Below are 17,965 nucleotides of genomic sequence, written 5' to 3' on the forward strand. Positions count from 1 at the left end.
CATGTGAGCAGTTTCAGAAGAGTTTTCCCTTCTCAGGCAACACTGCAAACTTGATCATTGAGAAGATGTATCTTTCGCACACGCAAAGCAGAACCTCCAGAATAGCAACTGGAATTGTATTTTGGGAAATGTCAACCTTAAAGTTACACAAAAAATCCTAGCTTATGTTTGGTGAATTCAGAACTCATGGCACAGAGGCCACATTTTTTGGAGTCCACATGTACATCTTTCTTCCTGAAAGAATTTTACAATCCTTTTCCCTTACACTTTAAAGTCTCCAGGATTTTTAGAAACAAAAGCATGACGGTAAGTGAACGGAAAAGAGAGGAAGTCCCCTTCAGAGAAAATGGACGTGGCCTTGAGGTCAGACAGCAGCATTGTACCACTTGCTTACTGCTTTCCTCTAAGGTCTCTTCATTCTCATCCTCTGCCTTCCACTGAGCACAACCATACTGATCAGTGGATATGGCTCTTCAAATGAGATGAAACGTCTGTTAGATACCCCGGAGTATGTACCAGAAAGGCAGCTTGGCATTTCAGTGTTGTATCACAGAGCCACTCTTCAGTAAATGGCAAGTGATTGCTTTTGGCAAAAGGCACTTTAAGGATTTTTTTGGTTTAAGCAGCAAATATAGCAGACATCGCTGGTATTGGAGAGTTAGTAAGCATTCACTGGTGACCACATCATGCTGTAGGTTGTTTCCCAACAAGCACCTTGGAGTTTTGTTGGGATTCAGGGGAAAGATGAATGGACCAACGTACACAGAGAATTGTTGAAGCTACTCAACAGTTCCTAGGACCTCAGCTTAGAGCACAGGTTCTCCTTCCCACTTGACCACAATCTGAAGCACGCAGCCAAGGTAATGCATCAAATAAATGTGATTTCTTGCATGCCCACTTCCTTTTGTTCCATTCCCCACTGTTCCACTTCCTGCTGTTAGGCATCCTGCAAGCCCACTTCCTGCTCTTCTACATCCTGCAAGTCTACTTCCTGCTGTTCCACTTCCAACTGTTCTACATCTTGCACGCCCACTTCCTGCTGTTCTACATCCTGCAAGCCCACTTCCTGCTGCTCCATATCTTGCATGTCCAGTTCTTGCTCTTCCACTTCCTGCTGTTCTGCATCCTGCAAGCCCACTTCCTGCTGCTCCATATCTTGCATGTCCAGTTCTTGCTCTTCCACTTCCTGCTGTTCTACATCCTGCAAGCCCACTTCCTGCTGCTCCATATCTTGCATGTCCAGTTCTTGCTCTTCCACTTCCTGCTGTTCTGCATCCTGCAAGCCCACTTCCTGCTGCTCCATGTCTTGCATGTCCAGTTCTTGCTCTTCCACTTCCTGCTGTTCTGCATCCTGCAAGCCCACTTCCTGCTGCTCCATTTCTTGCATGTCCAGTTCTTGCTCTTCCACATCCGGTGGTTCAGTTTCTTGCTGTCAACAAGACATATTAGTTGTTTCTTTCTTACAGGATGACTTTCTGTGAATGTGGCTCCCAGCAGCAGCAAATCAAAGCTGATCATTAAAATTAGCTCACTTGTACCTGCTGTGAACTTGATCCTCTTGAATTCCTACAGAAACACAGAGACAAATTTGGAAAGAAATGTCCATTGTGCAAATTCATGTGTGCTCATCTCAGCTAAATAAGTGAAGTTACCTCTGCTGAAACAGTGTATTCCATGTACAGATGCTCAGGAGAAAAATTAAGACCAAAATCCCAGCAAGAAGACCTCCGTAGAAGCTCCGGGAAACACCTGCTAAAAGAAGTGTTTTTTTTTCCATTTTTTTTCCATTAAAAACTTAAATCAACACAATAGTTTGGAAAAGACTTTAGTTTAAACACACGTTGCACTGATCCATACCTATATACACAAAGAGGGTCCCAGTGATTTGGCCATACTGGTTTGATGCCTCACATACATACAGGCCATTCAGTTCAGAGCCCATCTTCAAAATCACCAGTCTGCCTCCCTCTGGTCTGACTGAAGGACTGAGTACTTCACTGTTCACCCTAAGAGGTGAAAAACAGGATCAGTACTATACTACCCAGAAACACACAAACAGACACTGACTACTAAACCCAACCAATGTTCTACGTGGGTGTAGGACTGTGACCACTTATCGATGATTAACGGATCATGTAAAATCAATAATTTGTCTTTGTAAGTACCAGTCATACACGTTCTGAGCAGCAACCCATTATCTGAAAGCTCTAGTCTTGGCTTTGACTAACAGACACGCCCATACGCATGAGTGTTGACGCACACTGGCTATGAAATGCCTTCTGAAGTGTGACAGTATTTTGACAAGTTTGGGGATGTGGGGAGAAAATGTGTGAGCAGTTTTAGAAGAGTTTTCCATTTTCATGCAACACAACAACAAACTCGTTCAGAAGACGCACCCTTCGGTTCTCAGACGCAAAGCAGAACCCTCAGAATAACGACTGGGATCGTATTTTGGGAAATATGCCAACCCACATCATACTATTGTTGTTTAGTTGGAAGAAAATACCTTAAAGTTAAACAACAAATCCTAGCCTAAATGAGTTCAGAACTCGGTACTTTCTTAAAACTTGATCTAGTCTTTGTTTTAGTTGTGTTTTGCTTTGACACAAATGGAAACTGACAAAATGAGTTAAATAAAATACTGAATTGTACAATACAAGAAGTGCATGTGCAGTTCTAAGTAAAGGAATGTAATAAAAATAATAATCAGGTCAGGTCAGGTCAGGTTGGGGAGCATGCACTGGTACAGTGCGCCACTGCACCCACCACACCACGAAACTCCTCAGGGTCCCAGTCAGCGATCCCCCAGGCAGATACACGGTCCAGTCCCACCCTCCGGAAATGGCCATCCATCTGCTGTAGCCAGGTGTTACTTGGGCGTCCCCTCTGCCTGGTCCAGCTGCTTGGGTCCTCAGCAATGAGGATCCTGTGAGCTGGATCACCCTCAGGGAAACGTGCCACATGGCCGTAGTGCCTCATTCGGGACTCCTCTAGTAACCGCTCGTTCGACACAAAGTCAAACCAGCGATAAGGATTCTCCAAAGAGACACAGTATCGGAGGAGTCCAGCCTTCGTCTCAGCTCACTGGACAGTGTCCTTGTCTCACAGCCATACAGTAGGACAGGGAGCTCTAGGACTCTAAAGACTTGGACCCTTGTTCTCTTGCAAAGATATCAGGAGCACCACACACCCCTTTCCAGTGACCTTATAACCCCCCCATGCTCTCCCAATCCGTCTGCTGACTTCATAGGAAGAGTCACCGGAGACATGAATGTCACTGTGGAGGAAAGTGAATCTCTCGATGAGGCTGACATTCTCTCCGCAGACAGACATACTACTGATGGCTGTGCCCAAGAAGTCATTAAATGCCTGGACCTTGGTCTTTAACCAGGACACCCAGAATCCCAGACACTCAGACTCCTCGCTCAGTCTCTCGAGAGCCCCAATCAGAGCCTCCATTGACTCCGCTAAGATCACAGCATTGTCGGCAAAGTCCAGATCAGTAAATCTTTCTTCAGCAACAGATGCCCCACAGCTGTTGGACCCCACGACCCTGCCCAACACCCAGTCCACACAAGCATTGATCAGGGTAGGAGCAAGAACACACCCCTGGTGAAGCCCAGAATCAACTATGAAGAACGCAGAGGTTCTCCCTCCACTCTACATAGCTCTCACAGTACCAGTGTATAGGCCGGCCGAACAACTTCAGGGGGATCCCACGAAAAATAATAATAATAATTAATAATAAATTACATTTTCCCCTCGATTTATTGATTTTTCTGAAATGAGTACCACCATAAAAGGCTTCTTGGATTTCAATTTTCTGACAGTTTTCATGTCAAAAATCATTTCTCAGAAGTGCCTCAATATACTGTAGTGAAATCTATCAAACTGTCTCGACACTACTTACCGAACAGTTAAAAGGCAAACAAAATATATGAAACAGGAGCCTGTCACAAATTAATATAATGAGTAATCTTAATATCACACAAGCTTGTTACACAAACCTGACAGAAACACTGCACTCGGAAATAACTGAACATCAGACGTAGAAACATTTGACTGACATATAAGGTGCCCTAATATATAATATGTAATGTTACACAACATAACACAAGCTTGTTACAAAGCTGCTACCTGCTCCAGGTGTATCTTGTAGGTGCAGGATTGGCATCTACATCACACTGGAAGGTTGGATCTTCAGATGATGTTTTTAGGGTGATATTCACAGACTGCGGAGCATCTGGAGGAAATATTGGTCCAAGTACATTTTGGGATGCAACAAAGAACCCCCCTCTGGGTTCATTTATTTTAAAAATGATTTCCCTCTATGTCTGAAGAACTTTCTACCGTAAGCACAGGACTTGGCATCCCAGCAGTACTCACAGTGCACCGAGATCCTGTACGGCACGATCTTGTCATGCTCCAGGGCTGTATGTTTCACCACACACTGCACCTCTCTGCCATGCATGGACCTGGTGGGGGCCAGCCGGAGGTTGCTCCTGACGGTCATGGTGCCGTTGGGGTTCTGTGTTATGTTCTTCACAATCTCAACCGGGCCATCCAGCTGGTCTGTGCGCCATGACACCTCTGCTGCCGGTCGGCCATTGGCGGCAGTGCAGGTCACCAAGATGCCGCTCCCACTGCCGACCACAAGGGGCGCCGCTGGCATTACTGTCACTACAGGACGAACTGCCATACAGACTGAATTAATGTAACATCCAAAACAGCATGTTCTCCAAAGAGCTAAACCTGAGGTATTCCTACAGAAAGGCGTACCAAGAGAACTGGCAAAGGTAAGATCATGGTCGTGTTTCTGCTGACCTGGGCAGGATAAATACTGGACTATTAAAATGAAAAATAACCAGAGGTGGAAAGTTCAGGTCCAGAAAGTACAAATACAGACCAATGTTTTATTTCAACCAACCAGTTCAGTGGAAAGAGTCACAGTCACAAAGTACTCAAGTGGTTGGTTGAAACCTTGGTCTGGATTTGTACTTGAGTACAAATACAGTGCTCTCAGTACAGTGCTCTCTGGCATTGACTTTGTTTTTTTTGCTTCAAACACTCCACCATAATCCTAGTCCCCATGAAACCTCCGTCACTGGACTAAATGAGTACAGACCTGTCATCCTGACATCTGTGATCATAAAGTCCCTTGAACATCTGGTGTTGGCCAATCTGTAGAACGTCACAGGATACCTGCTGCACCCCCTGCAGTTTGCCTAATGGGCAAACAGGTCAGTGGATGATGCAGTGAACATGGGACTGCATTACATCCTGCAACACCTCGACTGCCCAGGGACTTATGCAAGGATCCTGTTTGTGGAATTCAGTTCGGCGTTCAACACTATTTTTTTTTTATGAGTTTGGGGTTCAACACCAACACAACCTCAGGGTTGTGTCCTATCCCCCCTGCTCTTCTCCCTCTACACAAACGACTGCACCTCCATGGACCCAGCTGTGAAACTCCTGAAGTTTGCAGATGACACCACAGTTGTCGGACTTATCCAAGATGGCGACGAGTCTGCATATCGGTGGGAGGTTGAGCAGCTGGTACTTTTGTGCAGCCGGAACAAGCTGGAGCTGAACACGCTCAAGACTGTGGAGATGACAGTGGACTTTAGGAAACACCCCTCAGCACTGGTTCCCCTCACCATACACAACACCCTTGTGTCACCTGTGGAGACGTTTAAGTTCCTGGGAACTATCCTTTCCCAAGATCTGAAGTGGGAGAGCAACATCTCCTCCATCCTTGAGAAGGCTCAGCAGAGGATGTACTTCCTGCAATAACTGAGGAAGTATGATCTCCCACAGGGACTGCTGATCCAGTTCTACCCAGCAGTCACTGAGTCTGTCCTGTGCTCCTCCATCACAGTCTGGTTTGGACCAGCCACCAAACAAGACAGGAAGAGACTGCAACGGACAGTTTGGAGTGCAGAAGGAATCATTTGTGCCCCCTGCCCTCCCTCCAGGACTTGTACACTTCTAGAACCAGGAAAAGGGCAGGGAAAATCATCACTGACCCATCACACCCTGGTCACTCTCTTTGAGCTCCTGCCTTCTGGCAGAGACCAGGACCAGTCTCTTCCCTCAAGCCAAAACCCTTAGAAACATCTGTCACGATCACCGGGTAGCGGTTGCGGCGATCGTGCGGGAAACAGGCAAGGAACAGGCAAACGGGTCGAAGTCGGGGCAAACCAGGGGTTTATTTCGGAAACAGGGAGCAGGAAACATAGATCCACACCATGACCACATCTAACCACAATGATGGACGGGGGAAACAGGTAAGACCAGGACTTAAATAAGACAAGACTAAGCAAAGAAATCAGACAAAGCTGGAGACAATCAGGGAAGCACACGTGGGTAGTCAGGGGGCGTGGCACACACGAGGAGCCGACGAGCCGGGCATGACAACATCTGACCTGCAACCTCAACCTACACCTGTTTCCCTGACTGCTACACCCTGCTCCACACACCATTGAACTGAATCTAAGACATCCCATACACTTTGCACCTTGTATGTTCTTTGCACTTTTTATGTGCATTGTCTGTCTGTAAATAATATGTCTTTTATATTGTATTGAATCTATACTGTTTTCTTCTACTGTATTGTAATGTACTGGAGAGTCACCAACTGCTGGAAACATACTCCTTGTGTGTGCCACACACACGCACTTGATTCTGAACTTTCCACCTCTGAAAATAAGACAAAAAGTACTATTTAATGAGGCAAAAGATCTTTTATTAAAAGCAGTTAATTTGGAGTAGAAGTATTTTCCGACACGTTTCAGCATGGCCATTTGCTCCAGACTGTACTGCACATTTCAGCTCTGTTGGCTTAGAAGTTTCTGTATCTGTTAGTTACCTTATGCTGGCCTTTGATATTAGTGCTGCAGCTTATCACTGAAGGACAAATATATTATTAACCCTCTAGCCAGACAATGTGCAGCAAGCTGAAGCTGCCATGGTTTGCTACTGAAGGAAGGGATTCGCCTGAGTTCACCAAAATTCACGGCTGGGTATTTAAAAATACCGAGTATGAGTCACGCCACCATTATGTTCAGCTGGGGGACCAACCAGTAAAAGAGATGACTGACATACTTATCATCTAGGGGTGTGGATCAAGGGAGAAAACAACGATGGTGAATGGTTGAAGAAACGGTGATGCTTAAGTGACAGATATTGTATATGATAAGAAAATGTATAAAGATTAGTGTAAAACAGTATTGGACACACTCCTGCAGGGTGTCCAGCCTTGGTTGTAACCTCGCTATTACAAAGACTGAAGATCTACACAGGCGGCTCCTGACTCCTGATTAGCGGGGAAGAAAAAACATATCATAGGAGAGCACATGACAGCCGTGTAACTTGAAGTGAGAAGTGTTACAGACTGCAGGCATTACCAACAGCCATAATTGGACGTTCGGTCTTAAATTATTTACTCACCAGATGCATTAATGTGTGATAGAGATAAACAACCAAAGCCAACTTCCTGTCTCTGTGTACTAAGATCTTTCTGTTAGCACCGTCATAAACCCACACAGTTTCTTATATTTAGTTTTTTTTCAGACCTTACTACGCGTTTCTTTGTTGTTGGAGCGTTGGTCTTTCTTACAAACTTACCCCGAACATGAAGTTGAATTTCTGTCTGGTGCGGTCCGCTTGGGAACACTGTGAAGATACAGGTATACACCCCCTCATCTTGCAGTGATACGTTCAAAAGCTGAATAGATCCAGTTTTCTTGGCTAAGTTTCCAAAAAACCGGACCCGATGCCCTAATCCATCTACGTGTCTTACATCCTCGGGAGGTAAGATAACCAAGAAGTTGTGATTTTCCGGATTTTCTCGTGTCCTTTTCTGCCAGGTTACCTGCTGCAGATCCTCATCAGTCTCAGTCAGTAAGCAATATAATTTAGCGCTGTCTCCTTCCGTGACGGATACCGATCCATCTACAACCCGAATGGCTGCAGAGAGGAGAAAGAGGGGGGTGAGAAGCACACTGCAGTCCGTAGCATCGCGGTTCATTACCAGCTATATGGTTACAGGGCGTCGGTGAAACCAGAACAGAGAAATAGATGCGCTTTTCTGAACTCTGAACACGTGAAACCTTTAATATTCTGGAACCGCATGATTTACACTAACCACCAGGGTTGCATTTTTTTAGAAATGAATTTGCAACATACTTATACAGAAAAAGAAAAACTAAGAGATTAAAATCTTTAGTTACATTTCGAAGAAAAGAGTATAGAGTTCGCCCCATACATCTCCAACACGACACGGAGTTCATTAAGGGGAATTAAAACATTACCTTCCGTTGTGGAGTGATATAGAAAATAGCTAGAAAGCCAAAAAACACGGCAATTATCAAATATTTTCATTATAATGTGTAAATAACTTGTAACCCTTATTTCTTGACACTGGGTAGCGTGTGCCAGTCTCTTCTGTGGGCTGTGGGTAATGAGCGGGCTACAGTTCCTGATTACAATTCTCTTTAATAAACACCACTCGGCAATACAGTACTGACAACCTTCCAGCCGCGCTCCACTCTCCGTCTCCACTCCGCGCTACACTCTAAACTGTCCCCCGTGTACCAGGGCAAGTAGGAACTAATATTACAATTAACTAAGGGAACATACTGAACGATAATGTAATACATGAAATAATACAGTACTGTAACTGAGAATAAATAAGATAATAATTAAATCTAATCATTCAACACAACATTGTAAATAAATATTAACATTAAATAAAATTACTGTAAAGCATAATAAGTAAGGAATAATTGACGACGGGCCGTTGAATTATTAGAAAATAATGCACACCCGAGGTGGTAATGCGGCCACGACGCGAAGCGGAGTGGCCGTTACACCTCGGGTGTGCATTATTTTCTAATAATTCAACGGTCCGGAGTCAATTATTCCGCTTATACTACGGTTGCCACACCTCAAGACATCGATCAGATGATATATTTCAAGGGATTCGTCCGGTTTTTCTACTTAAATCGCTATTGTGAGTAGGATTATTTCTTCCGCATCTCATCCAATGACTCCAAAACGTCATTTTAAAGCTGGCAATGGAGGCTTGAGCCATTAATAGCAGACTAATGCAGTTAACAATGAAGTTATTAGAAAGAGAGCGAGAGAGACAGAGACACAGAGAAAGAGAAACAGGGAGAGAGAGAGCTTGTATGAATTAGGCTACCTCTGTTTGTCCCTCAACAGTGTTCTGAAGCACCGTCTCTAAACTGTAAGTCTGTTTTAAGATGCAGCGCTGTTATTACCTCGCTAGTGAGAAATGTCATGTGTAGCCTTTAAGTTGGTACACTAGGCTAACTAATACTGCTGCAGCCCAGTTGTTGAAAGTTTCATATTCACCGTAAATATTAAAATTTACTTTCGGAAAATCGTCTGTCATGTTGTTGTTTTTGTTAGTCCTGTGTGCTGTATAGGTACTGTATGCTAATTTCCGTTATTACAGTTAACTATGCGAAGTGATATGGAACTGTAATGCGGTCAAGAGAGCTACCTGGAACTACGTTCGCCGTGCGTTTATCTGAAAATAATTGCACACCTCAGAACGTTCGTCAGCCAATCAGATTCAAGCATTCAACGGTCCCGTAGTATAATCATATATAACATAAATCAGTGACACACTTAATTGAAATAATCCAAAATATCATGTGCACAATAACTACGATTACAGTATTTCCCTGCTGGGGTAGAAATGTCCTCATTTCAACACAACACGTACAAACAGAACAATGAAAGATAAACCCTATATACAGCCATCAACAACTAACTATCCCGTACCTAACAACTCAACATACATACATTCCGTGGACTTCATTAAAGTAGGTCTTGGTTGTCTAACACAACACTACAGAAAACATTGATAACGAAAACAGAGCATCTGCACTGGAGGGAAAAAAAAAATAATAATCCACGGCCTGAAACACACGCAAATATTTCCGGCATGTGCAGACGGTACAATATGTAACCACAACACAAAAAAAACATGTAGGGACCATACGTGTCCCACCAAAACCTTCTAAGTAACAAAGGCCTTGTATTTAGCTGGTCGTCGAATCCAGCGTCCACAGCGGGACGTGACGCGCAGGGGCACCTGAGGTGATGAACTGGGCGTACTACCATCCATTGGGGCAACCAATGATGCCGGGACAGAGGGGCAAGGACTGGGGGGTTGCGAACAGGAGGGGACATGGTTCAGAGGAGCAGCCCTGGGCAGATTGGACACTGGCTGCCTTCTGGCCGAAGCAGAAACCTGTGGGGAAACAGGGGGGCAAAAAGGCAGGGCACCTGACAAAGCAGTAAGAGGAGGAGCTGAGATCACTGCCCCATCCCCATCAGTTGGCACAGAGGGTGCCAGAGTACCGGTAGGAGGGGTTGGCAAAGTCCCTTTGTAGGCTTTTAGCCGATTATGATGAACAATCCATGTCCGGGAGCAAGCGTTCCCCGGGTTGGTGATCTCATAGGTGACACCAGGGTGTCTGTTTCTGCTCAACCGACGCTGGACCACAAATGGCCCCTTCCACCTGGGAGCAAGCTTGTTCATCTTCTGCGCTGGGTCATCCAAGAGAACCAGGTCACCCGGCTGATGAGGATGAAACACCACTTTCCTGTCATACTGAGTCTTTTGGTGCTGTTTGTTCGCATCACTGTTCAGGGCTGCCTCCTTGAAAGCACATGACAACCGCACAGCAATCAGCTTGGCATATTCTGCTGGTGAACCAGGTGTGGGGGAAGTCACAGCTGGACTACAGTTCAACACAATATCGAGAGGCAAATTTGGTTCTCTGCCATGAACTAGGAAGAAGGGGGAAAATCCGGTGCTTGTATGAACACTTGAGTTGTAAGCGAGTTCAGCTTGTGGCAAATACTGATCCCATTCACCACCAGAATGCGATATATACTTTGCAAGCTGATCTTTCAGTGTCCGGTTCAGTCTCTCTACCATACCATCGGACTGCGCATGATATGGAGATGTGCGTGTTTTGGTAATACCCAGTAAGGAACAGAGATGCTTAATGAGGTCTGATTCAAACTGCCGTCCTTGGTCTGTGTGGATAGACTGCGGCAAGCCATGTTGTCTTATGTAGTCCTCAAAAATGCACTTTGCCACGGTAGTTGCACGCTGATCCTTTAATGGAAAGAGGTTAACATATCGTGTGAAATAGTCCATTACTGCCAGCACATACCTGTTACCTTGTGTGGTGACAGGCAGCTCAGTGATGTCTGCAGCAACCTTCTGGAAGGGTCGCTCCACTTGAATGGGCTGTAGTGGGGCTCTTTCACGTGGAACAGGAGATCCTCGTTTTTGGCATGGCAAGCATTCTGTGCAAAACTTTTGGATGTCACGGGACATATATGGCCAGTAGCAGAGGCGTCTGGCCCTCAACAGTGTACGCTCTGCACCCTGGTGACCACTAAATGGGTTACCATGCAACGTTGCGAGAGCTGTGGGGATGAGAGTAGCAGGCAGAACAACTTGGAAAGAAGCAGGTGCGTATGGGCCTGTTTTGAACTTCCTGCACAGGATCCCATGTTGAAGTACCAATCTAGGGAACTCATGCCAAAGTTTCCGCAAGGTGGGAGAGGAGTGTCTCAAATGGCCTATCGGTGGTTTGGACTCACTTCCCTCTAACCATGCAATAACTTCCATGAGACATCTATCCTCCCTTTGCTGGTCCCGCAACTCTGCGAAGTCCACTGAAAAGGTGTGACGCACTTCAGAGAAAACTGAGGCAGTGTTGTCATTCCTGTCACTCTGAACAGGGGGAATAATCCTGTCTGCGGAGGTGATAGTGGAGATGACACACTGAACAGCTTTGCTTTGAGTTTCAGTGTTGGGACGCCGGGACATGGCATCTGCATTGGCGTGTTGTTTACCTTCCCGGTGTACAATGTTGTAGTCATATACGTCCAGCTCGAGTATCCATCGACTGCGTCTGCCAGTCGGATCATTATCCACTGAAGCTTTCTTCAGACTCAGGAGGGGTTTATGATCCGTGACCACTGTGAAAGAGCTACCGGACAAAAAGTGTTTAAAATGCCTCACAGACCAAACAACTGCCCAAAGTTCACGGTCAAAAGTAGACCATCTTCTTTCAGAAGAGCTGAGCGTGTGACTTGCATAGGCTATAACACGTTCCTTATTGTCTTGTCTTTGAGCCAGCACTGAGCCAATATTGTCCTGTGAAGCATCAGTGTATAGCAAGAAGGGCTGAGTGAATATGGGGTGTGCTACAATAGGCGGTTGAGTGAGAGCATGTTTCAGCGACTGAAAAGCATCGTCACATTCGACAGTCCAGTTGAATATTGCCCCTTTTTGGGTGAGAGCATGTAGTGGGGCAGCAATGGAAGAGAAGTTCCTGACAAATCTACGGTAATAGGAACACAATCCAATAAATGCTCTCACCTCTGTAGTTGTTCTGGGTGTAGGCCATCCACAAACCTTTTCAAGGTTCCTTGCATCCGGCTGGAGTCCACAGCTGGAGACCACGTGTCCCAGGAAGGTGACTTGTGATCGTGCTATTTGGCACTTCCTGGCTTTCAACTTGAGACCAGCAGCACGGAACCGGCTGAACACCTCTCCAAGGCTGTGTAGATGGTCCACAAAGGAACGACTGAACACAAGGACATCGTCCAGGTAAATTAAACATTCTTTCCAATGCAGACCCTGAAGCACTAACTCCATCAGTCTTTGGAAAGTAGGTGGGGCATTAGTAAGACCCATGGGCATAACTTTAAATTGATATAGGCCACTTCCTGTGTTGAATGCAGTTTTCTCCTTGTCATGTGGATCAAGCTTGACCTGCCAATACCCACTTGATAAGTCCATTGTGCTGAACCAGCATGCGCCGGACAGGCTGTCAAGTGCATCTGCCGGGCGTGGCAGGGGGTATGAATCTTTAATGGTCACTGCATTCAATTTTCTGTAATCAATACAGAATCTGTAGCTGCCATCCTTCTTCCGGACAAGAACAACTGGCGAGGACCAAGGGCTGCAACTTTCCTCAATGATGTCCTGTGAAAGGAGCAGCTGCACTTGCCTGTCTATCTCTGTTCTCATGTTTGGAGAGGTTCTGTATGCTCTTTGTTTGATAGGTGGAACCTCCGCGGTTTTGATGCGATGTTGGACTACGTCAGTGCGTCCATAGTCATGATCATCAACACTGAAAATGTCACTGTAAGTCAGCAGTAAAGCGTCAAGCTGTTGTCTCTGCTCAGGAGTAAGTTCTGTCTGATTCAGGTCGACATTTGGCACTGACTGCTGAAGGGAGGGTCCTGTTTTTGAAGTAACTGTGGCTACTTTAGCTTCTACTACACAGTAGTCATGATCACTGTCTGTTCCCAGCGGATGGAAATCTCCTAGCCTAGTTTCACCTGGAATCTGAAGGTCCGTATTAGTTGGATTCATCACTCTGACGTAAATCAGTCCTGCCTTTACAGGAGCAAGCGTACGTGCCACCAACAGACCTTGGTAGCCTGGTGGTTCTGGCTCTAGAATACCCGTATAATCGGCTTCAACATCAGGCATGCCAACAGCTGGCCGAACCTTAGCTAGAACGGTCATCTGTGACATGGCGGAAACTACGACAGGAGCTAGGGTGACAGCACTGCAGCTCAGAAGAGCTGTCTCTGTATCGCACAGGAGGGGGACACTAGTGCGATTCCCTACCTTAAAAACAGCTGTACGCAAGTCAATAACAGCATGGTGCAGGAGTAGGAAGTCCCACCCTAAGATTACCGGCTGTGTAATGTTTCTGATTACTTGGACTGAGTGGGTGAAAACCTCATTACAGAGTCTGATCGTGATGGAAAGCGTGCCAAGGTTGTCTAAATAGTCACCAGTCACCGACCGGGGAAAGAGTTGAGAGCGCTGCATGGGCTTTGTTCGGAGAGATGGAATAGACATTCTAAAGGCCTCACTAATCAGTGATATGTCTGAACCCGTGTCCAGGTATACTTTAGTGGCAACGTTCTCAATAACCGTCATCACATAACGTGTTGGAGTCCTGCATTCGGAAGGCAACACCTGTTGTTGGGCCTTAACACCCGTAGTAGCAGCCACTTGGCCCTCAGTACCTGCTACCAGTCTTTTCCCGACTCAGAGGGATCTTCCGTGAAACTCACACGACGGCTCCTTTCCCCATTCACAAGGTATCGTTCTCTAGATGAGCGTGCCTGGGGTGAGTCATATCTGGGTTTCCTAGCGTAACGTGGAGGAGAATAAGAGGCATATCTAGAGGAATCGCCTCGGGGTGCTTCCCTTTCCCTGTAGGGGTCAGGAGAGCGATGCCTATCTGTGCTGTAGTTTCTGTAATAACTATGGCTGTTGGTAGAGCGATCGTCATATTGATGATATGGGGAAGGTGGGGGTGTAGGAGAGCGATGTCCATCACGGCGCGAGTACCTGGGGTTGCGATGTTCGCCGTATGATCCACTGGATCTATGGTAGTTAGATGCAGAGGAGTAGATACCCCGTTCAGGAGACACAGATGGGGAGCGTCGAGAACGTTCTCTTCCACGCTCATGCCTCAGTTCAGATGCCAGATCGTACTTGTGTCTGGGAAAATCAGCATGGGGACCACAAGGACTGGCCGAGAAGGGACGATATCTCCCAAGCTGAGTGACTTCCAATTTAAGTGCACGGACATCATCTGAAAGTTGTTTAACAACATTAAAAAGGTCTGCAGATTGGTCTGACTGACGATGGTCATGTTTGGTATGTACCATAGCTGAGAGTGGTTCCCCTTGAGATGCAAGGGAGGTGGTCGGAGATGAAGGCGTTTGTGAAACCATTGGTGGAGGAAGGAGTTTTAAAGCTTCCTGCGCACGTTCCCACTTACATGCCACAGCTAACGCCTCTTCCAGAGTAGCAGCACCATGTTCATGGCATTTAGCTTGAAGGACCGGATCCAGACCAGCGACAAATCTTCTAAAACGTTCCATAGTAACAGCTGGCTTACCGTAATTAGGAAATGCTTCCAACACCAGCCTTGTGATTTCTGCAGCGTAGACCTCTAAAGGCTCCTTAGGCGCACGCTGTCGGGCATTCACAAAGGTCTGGAAGTGAAGCAAAAATTCCTTCCGGCCAAAAACGTCATTCAGCTTAGCTGCACACTCCTCATAGTCCTGCTGTACGTGTGGTGGCAGAGATAGCCAGTAGGCTAATGCGTCCCCACTAAGACGAGTGGGAAGAATAGTGGCAATATCTAGGGGTTGTCCGTCTGCGCAAGCTTTAACGGCTAGCTCCAGCCTAGTCTTCCACAGAGAAAAACTGTCCTTGTCCTTACCGTCTCCATGAAAACATGGCGGCAGCTCCACCCTGTAATGTATCGCAGCCTTCGGTGTCGCGCCTCGCTGGGCCGCTCTGTGCGCGCCGTCGGTTTGAAGCATATCGTCGTCCTCGAGATCATTAACCAACGACTGCAGCGACATAGTTCAGTACTACGCAACTCAAGATTAACGGGAAAAAGAATACGTTCCACTTTTTGTACTACAGGCAGTGCCCGATTAACTGCGCAAGAGTCCGTGTCACTACACAAACGACTCACAAAATACGCGCGTACACCGCGGCCATTTTCCGCGCCAAAAAAAAAGAGTTGAATGCCTTGGCGAATTATTCTGAATTACAGAAACACCGCTGCCACCAGCCTGGAACCCTTATTTCTTGACACTGGGTAGCGTGTGCCAGTCTCTTCTGTGGGCTGTGGGTAATGAGCGGGCTACAGTTCCTGATTACAATTCTCTTTAATAAACACCACTCGGCAATACAGTACTGACAACCTTCCAGCCGCGCTCCACTCTCCGTCTCCACTCCGCGCTACACTCTAAACTGTCCCCCGTGTACCAGGGCAAGTAGGAACTAATATTACAATTAACTAAGGGAACATACTGAACGATAATGTAATACATGAAATAATACAGTACTGTAACTGAGAATAAATAAGATAATAATTAAATCTAATCATTCAACACAACATTGTAAATAAATATTAACATTAAATAAAATTACTGTAAAGCATAATAATCATATATAACATAAATCAGTGACACACTTAATTGAAATAATCCAAAATATCATGTGCACAATAACTACGATTACAAACTGACAAATTGATCACCCATACGGACCGCTAGAGCGCAGATGCAGCAGAAGCGCTTCCGTTCGTGACGTATCGTTGTATCGTTATTAGTTTTGGTTTCGCATCCTCAGCGTCGGTTTATATATATATATTTTTAAATATTCCCTCCACCACCACCCCTCTGCGGAGGACTACTTTATTTCTGTTTATTTATTCTTTTTTTTTTATTTCCTCAAGAGAGGGAGAGGGAGAGAGAGGGGGACAGAAGGACGAAAACAGAGAAGAAGGGAAATAGAGAGGGAGGGAGGGAAAAGAAAAAAAAAAGGAAAAGAAGAAAGAAAACCACAGATAATCTGCTACAATACCTGCTGATGAGAGAAAACAACAACCAACATCTGTACGAATCACAATGAGAATGTTAAGGAGCAACAGCCGATCAAGACAGTGTGTGTCTGTGAGAACCTGTGTGTACACCTGTATGTGTCTGTGAGAACCTGTGTGTACACCTGTATGTGTCTGTGAGTACCTGTGTGTACACCTGTATGTGTCTGTGAGAACCTGTGTGTACACCTGTGTGTGTCTGTGAGAACCTGTGTGTACACCTGTATGTGTCTGTGAGTACCTGTGTGTACACCTGTATGTGTCTGTGAGAACCTGTGTGTACACCTGTATGTGTCTGTGAGAACCTGTGTGTACACCTGTATGTGTCTGTGAGAACCTGTGTGTACACCTGTATGTGTCTGTGAGAACCTGTGTGTACACCTGTATGTGTCTGTGAGAACCTGTGTGTACACCTGTATGTGTCTGTGAGAACCTGTGTGTACACCTGTATGTGTCTGTGAGAACCTGTGTGTACACCTGTATGTGTCTGTGAGAACCTGTGTGTACACCTGTATGTGTCTGTGAGAACCTGTGTGTACTCCTGTATGTGTCTGTGAGAGCCTGTGTGTACACCTGTATGTGTCTGTGAGAACCTGTGTGTACACCTGTATGTGTCTGTGAGAACCTGTGTGTACACCTGTATGTGTCTGTGAGAACCTGTGTGTACACCTGTATGTGTCTGTGAGTACCTGTCTGTACCCCTGTGTGCACACCTGTGTATGTGAGCGCGCTGGTGTTCAAAAGGTTACTCCATGTAAATGTCTAGTAGTGTGTGTGGGGAGCCACAGCCCCATCCCCAAGGACATGAAGCCGACACAGAGGAGGCCTGGACCCCAGACATCCAGAGGCCCCCCAGGGCATGGGAGCCCCCGGAGGACCGCTGCAGGGAGAATAGCAGCCCCTCACCCAGAAAAGGGCAGAGGAGAGCTCCGGAGGGAGGCCATCCGGCAGCCACAGTGCAGGAGCCCCAGGGGGCCGTGGCGGCGAGCCCGCAGGCTCCGCCGGCGGCCGGCCCCACCAGGGCAGACCAGGCCCTGGGCCCAGAGATCCAAGGACCCCCCACCCCCCAGCAAGGGCCCGACAGAGCCAGGAGGGCCAGATCCCGCCAGGCAACCGCCGAGGGTGAGCCAGCACCCACCCGAGCACCCAACCCCGGACAACGAGAACCAACAACGCACCAGCGGCCGGGGGCCCCATCCACCAGCAGGAAGTGTGGCGGGGGGAATAGAGCCCGAGATGTTATTTCGGGTGGAGTCTAGGACCCAACCTGACACATGAGTATAGACAAACAGGCATACACATATACAAGCATACGTTCCCACCCTCATGCACACATAAACAAATATTTACACATTCACCCAACATGGAGACACACAGAAATGAATGCTGTACACATACTCTCACTCCCCATATATACCCCATTTTTTTTTTCCTCTGGCAAGGAGACCAGAAGATCACCCCGGACCCCGCAG

General features: G+C 46.5%; 1 protein-coding gene across 1 annotated transcript; it reads right to left on the reverse strand.

Moving 5' to 3' along the window:
- Positions 1-102: 102 nt before the first annotated feature.
- LOC125735987 (nectin-1-like) lies at positions 103-8,767 on the reverse strand. Its single transcript, XM_049006267.1, has 10 exons — positions 8,313-8,767; positions 7,627-7,968; positions 5,448-5,602; positions 5,126-5,225; positions 4,387-4,692; positions 4,138-4,243; positions 1,858-2,006; positions 1,653-1,752; positions 1,539-1,566; positions 103-1,429 (listed from the first exon to the last, which is right to left on the reverse strand). Exons 1-10 carry the CDS (start codon positions 8,380-8,382, stop codon positions 938-940), a joined length of 1,848 nt encoding a protein of 615 aa, XP_048862224.1. The 5' UTR covers positions 8,383-8,767; the 3' UTR covers positions 103-937.
- Between the last annotated feature and the right edge of the window lie 9,198 nt (positions 8,768-17,965).

Source organism: Brienomyrus brachyistius, chromosome 1, assembly GCF_023856365.1.
Source record: "Brienomyrus brachyistius isolate T26 chromosome 1, BBRACH_0.4, whole genome shotgun sequence".
Lineage (NCBI taxonomy): Eukaryota > Metazoa > Chordata > Actinopteri > Osteoglossiformes > Mormyridae > Brienomyrus > Brienomyrus brachyistius.

Bases quoted from the DNA above. Each gene is read 5' to 3' on its own strand.
- LOC125735987 (XM_049006267.1), bottom strand. From the start codon at position 8,382: ATGAAAATATTTGATAATTGCCGTGTTTTTTGGCTTTCTAGCTATTTT. The intron at 5,226-5,447 runs GTGCAGTCGTTT...TTTGCCCATTAG, and splicing joins TCACAGCTGGGTCCATGGAG to GCAAACTGCAGGGGGTGCAG. The intron at 4,244-4,386 runs GTGAGTACTGCT...TATTTCCTCCAG, and splicing joins GTACAGGATCTCGGTGCACT to ATGCTCCGCAGTCTGTGAAT.